General features: G+C 40.5%; 2 protein-coding genes across 3 annotated transcripts in view; both read left to right on the top strand.

The window, feature by feature from the left end:
- The window catches only part of LOC137993373 (THO complex subunit 3-like), a 14,415-nt gene extending 13,411 nt beyond the window's left edge, over positions 1-1,004 (top strand). Inside the window, exon 11 of the mRNA XM_068839183.1 lies at positions 1-1,004. This exon is cut by the window's left edge and continues 91 nt beyond it. The gene's annotated coding sequence lies outside the window, so the exon portion shown is untranslated.
- Positions 1,005-1,563: 559 nt separating this feature from the next.
- Positions 1,564-7,500, top strand: part of LOC137993372 (extracellular tyrosine-protein kinase PKDCC-like) — a 12,380-nt gene continuing 6,443 nt past the window's right edge. Inside the window, exons 1-2 of one of the 2 annotated variants that reach the window (XM_068839181.1) lie at positions 1,564-2,449; positions 5,267-5,401. In XM_068839181.1, coding sequence (XP_068695282.1) covers positions 1,850-2,449; positions 5,267-5,401 — 735 coding nt within the window. In that variant the 5' untranslated portion in view covers positions 1,564-1,849. Of the gene's footprint in view, positions 2,450-4,861; positions 5,151-5,266; positions 5,402-7,500 lie in introns of those variants that run through there. The other variant, XM_068839182.1, reaches the window with a different exon arrangement.

Raw genomic sequence — 7,500 nt, 5'->3', positions numbered from 1 at the left:
ACCATTCCTTTTAGAAATTAAACTCTCACTTTTAGAAGCCAATGCGAGTGTAACTTAACGTATTATGTCGATAGTGGGTCAAACATAGTTCATGAATGTCGCGGATAGTATCCCTGAACTACTAAAAGCTTTTTTTTCAAGACGTCCTCTGATACCGGCACCCTTCTTGTGCTTGAAATGCATGATGATCATCGGGTTAACGAAATGACTCAGGTAGTTGCGAAGAAGCCTTAAAGGGACAGTTTCACGGTTTTCCGCATGTCCAAGCTTTGGCGTCAGCAGTTGTAAATTTTACAACAAGCCCGTGGCTTCTTCGTTAAATGTTGTTTCAGTAAGTGCGATGATCTTTTGCTTTGGAAATCTTGATTATTTCGAGAGTCTCTCGTCAAGAGCGTGCTGGACCAATAAAAAAACACGAATCTCAGGCTTACCAGCGCCACGCATAAAGAATGTTTGTCAGTGCGAATGCGAATATATTTTTCTTTAACTTTTATTAATTGATTTTGCGACCAGATGTCTATTTTACCTCTTATTGGCCGATGGATATAAAGATAAAGCTTTGTGCAGATCGTGGCTCCATGTAAATTTCCTTCACTCGGAAGAGATAATATGGCTAACAATAGACGGCAATGTTCAGTATATTTCACATGTGCACTAGCGTTAAGTTCCACCCTTTTCTTAGCACCAAGGATAAGCAGACTTCATGGCGTTGGCCAGGGGTCAGATCATTTGATTTACAAACGTGAATCCCCCTTTTGGCAAATATGCCGAGGCTATAAATGGCATCATTTTTTTTGCGTGAGCACTAGGAAAGTAGCAGCAAAATCAGAGATAATTCCACTAGAGCTAAACAATAGCCTTCAAATGGCTCTCCACATGCTTTTAATCATTAAGGTTTCTTAGATAACTTAAGCACTTAAAGGAAAAATTTGATTTCCTCTCGTGATCATTATGTTAAACACTGTTCCAACAAGTACAATTATTAAAGAGGTAATTACTCCGAAATGGATTTGTCAACTGGTTTGATATGGTGAATTGACCACCGTAAAGAAACAAAGTTTTGTAGCTGACATTTCGAGCGTTAAGCCTTCGTCAGAGCGACAGGTCGAAGGTTTCTTCGATGAACCCATTTTCTGTGTTTCAGTTCCCCACCGACGAAGCACCACATTAGAAACTAAACTCTACAAATGTGATTAGTTCTGCAGTGTGTAAAACCAGGAGAAATCGAAAAAAAGTTTTTAGACGGTAACAATCACGAAAAAGTTTGAAACCCGCAGTTTACCATAATGTCTTCGTTGACGTGTTGGTAGCAAATCTTTTAAGGTTGCCATCAACATGACCGTGCGATAAATATTGCTTCGAGTCTTTTTTTGTCAAGGTTTCATTGCGATCTCTGTAGTGAACCGCCCTAGCTCGTACCGCATGACTTGATTGTCTCTAGTACATCCGTTAATTATCAAGACAAAAGTCGTAATTTGAATACTTGTATTTGACGGAATATAATCGGGTAGGCGGGTCGTGTATCGCTCTTTTAATGGGCGTGATATTTAAACAGATTATTGGAAGCCTTTGTCCAAACGTTGATGTTCCATTTAACGACTTCCGTTTTGTCAGCCCCACGCTATTAGTTCCTAATCTTTTGTTAACGCTTATTTCCAAGTTTCGTGTGTTGATATGCCCGGCCGGCTGTGTTTACACTGCACATCCGCGGTCATCTCTGACATTTGTCAGACATGAGACATTTTCAAGAGGTTTTGCAGTTGCCAAGCCAGGCTAAAAATGGATTATTTGAGCGAGGAACTAGAACATTCAAAAGCGCTTTTGGTCTTATGCAAGGAACGCATTCGTGATGAAACCGAGGCGAATTTGGCCGCTGCGAACTCTGTCGACCCTGATTATTTTTTCACTATTTTACTCTGCTCTTTTCGCCATTTTGGAATCTTTTCATCGAATTCATGAGGACCACACGGTTTATCATGGGGAGGTAAATAGTGGTTTGAATGGCTTACCTTCACTCGTTTCGCATAATAATAGGAAAATCAACGCCAATGGAATCTTTCAAGACCGCAAGTCTGATGACTTGTTCAAGGAACAAGGAAGAGCTCTAACATCTCTTCTACAATGGAGAACTTCAAATGGCGATATGACAAAATATAACAATACTGAAGCGAAAAAAAAAACACTGAGGCCGCCGTATCTTGGTTGCCGTGACATCACAGCTATGAGCGTTTTGGGACTCGTAGGTCGTGGATACACCAAAACTGTACAAAAGGGAGTATACCAAGGCACCGAGGTAGCGATAAAAAGTGTCCAACTTGACAATGAAGATATCACTCAATGCATAAAACGATCGCGTAGTTCGGTAGACGAGTGTTTCATTTTTGCGAAATACAAGCTAGCAAAGGAAATAATTATGCTGCAACAATTACAACATGCAAATATCGTCAAGGTAAGATATTAGCCATCATAATGACTCGCTACTTTTTATTAACTGTGAGAATCGCGCCACCTTGGGCCCAATTATGGCTTTTGGTCCTTTGTCTTCTTCATGGCAACTTACAACATAAATTTAATATCGCTGACAAACATAAGAGAGTTATTTTAAGTGGTTGCTTGAAAGGGGGAGGATGCCAACTACCCGGGCCAACTATTCCCACTTTTGGAACTTCTTCTGAGTGTGCAAATCCTGTTGCGAACTCAGTGTAGAATTTACAAGGCCACGAGATCAATTAAACATGGGGCCCTTTTATTAATTTCTGCTGAAATATGTTCGCGTGTCAGAACCACCTATCAGGACCACTAATGGACTTCAACATGCCAAATCGATCACGACAGAAGCATTAGTTTAACTTGAAGACTAAATTAACCTTTCGATTGCTAAGTGTACCCTTTGATCTTTTAAGATTGTGAATGCAACATGATACGAGAAAGGCGAAATTGAACGTAAACTGAGGACAACTTCGGATCCTGTTTAAATACACAGAGACAAAATGAAACTTTTAAATTACGTTGCGACCGATCAGAAATACCAATCTTCGCACGATCCATTACAAAACCGAGTTTATCAGATTAGAAGATTTACTTATATTCGAGGTATCTCCTAATTTAAGATATATGGATTTTCGCCACCGCATAACCGACTGGATAAGATCGGTTCATCGTACTATGTTGTAGGATCTGCATCATTGAGTCGACTATTTCTTTTCTCCATTAATGAGTTTGTATGGCAAAATTGTGTCCCCTTAATTCCCTTGTCGTCCTTGTCCAGATAGCCTGTGAACAGCTGCTTCGAGCGACTGGAGGTCGCCAGTAATTCGCAGGTATTTTTAACCTTACCCAAGCACCGGTAACCACTGCATCACAGAAAGAGAGGTCGCAAAAATCCGTTATGAATGCAAGAATTATCAACCTTTGCCTCAAATTAAGGGAAATCTAAGAGAAGCCAATGAACTTTACAAATCCCTTTCGGGAGGTCTTGATACATTATTTAAAGATAACGGCTACTACCAAATGGTTAGTAAGAAAGGTTCAAACGTCGGATACAGAAGCGATTTTTTCCGCGTTGTGGCGGTGAGGAAAAATATTGGTCCGTTCGAACGGGTACAGACCGTCCAGAACAGTCGTCGTTGGCTCGTCTGTTAAGGGAATCGAGGGATTCCACCTTCAGGCATTCAGTCAGTAATCTGGTTGACTGTGCTGAGAAAATTCGCAAAATAATTTGTAAAAATGAAGACGGTCGCAGTATTTGGCATGATTTTGCAGGGAATTGCTTCATCCCGCGGCACTCTAGCAGATTTTCGTAGAAATAAAATTTTCATCCAGTACTTAAATAATTTGAATAACTGGTATATCAGTTCCACAAGTTGCGGAACAACTAGCCACGCGGAGGATATGTAGGGGTTTATGGATAAAAGCAAAGGATTCACGAAGCTGGATTCATTGAGGATAATTAAATTCCTTCTTGTTGATGTTCAATCTGACCTTTTGGCTTCTCAAATAATGAAAAAAGCTTGCTTTTTCTAATCTTCTGTCAATACAAAGCATAGCATGCAGATAGCTGTCGTGTAACCATTTTTCCTTTCTGTTTAATGTTATCTTTGTAGTTTGGAAAAATAGCACATGATCCTTTGAAAACAACGCATGCTTGTCCAAGATGCCGTCATAATTTGAAAAGAGGAACTTTTTGAAGTTGTTACATGACAATACAGTGCTGTCATGTTTTTAATCAGTACTTCTACGATCCGTGTATGCATTTGTTCTTATCTACCTGCCCTCCGCGATTTATACCATGGACTTTCCGATGAAACACTGTATTGTTATAACTAGTCAAGGAGATGACAGACATGTCATCGACAACGTGTAAGGGGCCTGAGATAGGCTTGCTCTACGCGCTCGCAGGTTTGTTCGTTAGGTCGACGTTGACGAATATTTCTATTGTCAAACACGCAAATGATGTACATAGTTGCATTGTTTTCAGCAATATCACTCAGAGTTTTTACTTTGAATGCCGTCAGAAAACGACGACTTTGCAGCCCCAAACGAATCATGTTGTATGTATGAGCTGTCGCACCCGGCATGACTAATGACTGGCTCTGTACAAATTGATCCAAGCGCTTAAAACTGCCCATTGATTGTTGCAGATTTTTCCCTTCGTTGATGACGATGCTGTTCTTAGTAAAATATGAAATAAAAACTTCAAGTTACTGTTCGCAATGAAACTGTGCAAAATTAGATTGTCAATGGGCGCCCCTCCCCCTCCATGTGTGGTTTTACCATAGTTAATGGAGGGGACTGGTTTGGAAGCTCGGCAAACATCAGAGGAGCAAACAAAGATGCCAAGATTTAGATTGCAAAGTCCACGACCGTGCACAATCTTTTGTTTTGCGCTCATACACTATGCATGAATTACGTAACCAACACGTTTCTATTGGTTAGTTCCTCAGTACGGAGTAAACAACTATTGTGTTTTGTGCACGGTCAAGGCCAAAAAAGAGAACAAAAACCTACAACAAAGAAAGTTGTCGGGTTTCATAACCATTCTCGTCTATTAACTATGGTTTGACCTTGTTGGTTCTCTTCTCTGCTCCGGAGAGGTTTTTCTCCGGGTAATCCTTTTTTCCCCTCTCCTCAAAGACCAACGTTTGATTTTAGTTGAGTTGATTTCAATGTATATTATTCTCAGTTTAATAATGCCCCCAGCGCTACCAAACTTTAAAATGTCACTTCTTGTGTTAACTACTCGAAGTAAATTATTCTTGTTATTTAGCTCCTAGGCTTCTGTTGGCAGAATGAACTCAACGACGCTGACGTTAAGACTCGCGGACTTACCATGGTAACAGAAGTGGGATCGAAACTTGACGTTATTCGCCTTTTTCAAATGCCATGGCATGAGAGATTCAGGGTAAGGAACTTTATTATGGTATTATGATAGTCGTGTAATGCATACGGAAACAAGGGTACATTTATCTTCAGGACAATTGGTCCTGAAATCACCCAATTTTCGCAGCTTCGTCTTTACACGACATTAGTTTCCTCAGGCATTTGGTCGATTAAAGGCCCACCTTCAACAGGCTTTTCGACCGTTTGTTTTTGTTTGGAAATTCGCATTGCTTGTCGCAGCGATCTGATTGGATGAATTTCAAATTTGGCTGGATTTTGAAAATTGTTCCGCGGCATGCAATGCCTGACGGTTGAACGTGAGCCTTTAATTAAACTGAAGCTCTAATGCCGCGATATTCGAAGGCCGGATAAATTATCCGGTGGAAAATACGATCTCCGACAATTTCAATCTATGCACTACTGTTGTATTTGTGATTATGCAATTGCACACTCTAAACACGTCGAAGTAAAACGGGCATGTAAAAAAAACCTTGGCTGACGTTCAACGTGGTATATATTTCAAACTCTGTGTAGAGAGTGGTCAACTGGACCAATACAGCCTTTCAACAAATCCCTCTTACATATAGCTGCTGATGACGTAAGTATGTCATCGCCGCCATGTTGGACAATACGTAGGTGTGAGGTCCGTACTGGTAACATATTAGTCGACTTCGGTCCTTTTTTTTGCAAGTTTATGGACCTCGCCTGAAACTTGCAAAAAAGGAACGAGACCACTATTTTCCCAGTACAGGCCGAACAAGCTACAATAGTTCAATAAGTTTTTTATTATATTGGCTCTCTTGCGCAGGGTTTTCTATTCCTCGAGTCTTGCCTCTTAACCTGCTTCTGTTCACGATTCTGGAAAATAACATTCGTACTGAAACTCCGACATGACTAAATAAAAAAACAGTTCTCGCATTTTTCCTTTTCATGTCCCAGAAAATGGAAACAGAAAATGGGAACAGTTTGGCAGCCTATGTATGCGCTGCTTCGTGACCGGTCCATCTTAGTGGTCCGTATTGCCAAATTCAGACCGCTCAGAGAACCAATCAGAATTTTCCTTGTCACCTCGGACCAGTTTGCCAATTAATATAATAAATATCAATAAATAGGCTCATATGATTGGCCGTTTTTATACCAGAGACGCATAATCCGTCTAGAAGAATCATGCGTCTCTCGTTTTATTCGTTTAGCGTAAAGACGAACTATATAAGACACATATATATAATCCGCCTGGGACGACCTTGAGCAAACATTTTTTCTGCATTTGTTAAACTCGTCTACTATAAAGACGGGCACAAGATGCATAATGCGTCTGGACGAAGTATCTTTCGTTGCGTGTCTTGAACGACGCTCAACGGAAGATTATTCGTCCAGACAGATAATATCTTACGTAGTTCTTCCCGTCTTTACACTATATGAATAGAGAGCAGTTAAGCACGCGCGTTTTTGAGACGCGGACGGCATCCGGCGAGAGAACATGGTAGTGATGTCTTGCAGATTTTTATACTAATAATCTCTAATGGACAAAAGATACTTAGCAATGTAAATGTGGTTGTGTGAGGACAAGTTAAAGGGAAAACAGCGCTCAATTCCGGTCGCCGTCTGCGTCTCAAAAACGCGCATACAATTATTAATAACACGAGAGACGCACAATTCGTCTGGACGGATTATGCATCTCTTGTATGAAAACGGCCATTGTCGCTTAACTATTTCTTTTCTTATAATCAATGCCCGTTTTCGGACGTATACTAATGCTCCCATTTCATCACTTGTGAGCTTTTAGTTTAATATGTTGGAGCCTTCTGTTACGATTAAACTTGCGTTATTAAAAATCCAGTTCAGATTTCTAAAATAAAAAAGCATATATGAAAAATAAAATTTTACAGTGCGACGAGCCTTACCGTGGCCACCCAACAAACTTTCACATTTGACATCTACGTGTAAGTGTGTCAACTCAAACAACCCATTCAACGGTGTTCAACTTACAACCGTGCGAACTTTGCAAGGAGGGGTGACTCTCAATCAAATTCGCTCACCCTGATTGGTGTATACGTTTTAAAAAGCTTTGTTAGGTGGCCACGGTAAGGCGCGTCGCACTGTAAAAGAATCCGAATGCAA

Source organism: Montipora foliosa, chromosome 2, assembly GCF_036669935.1.
Source record: "Montipora foliosa isolate CH-2021 chromosome 2, ASM3666993v2, whole genome shotgun sequence".
NCBI lineage: Eukaryota > Metazoa > Cnidaria > Anthozoa > Scleractinia > Acroporidae > Montipora > Montipora foliosa.
This window is presented reverse-complemented; position numbering and strand designations above follow the sequence as displayed.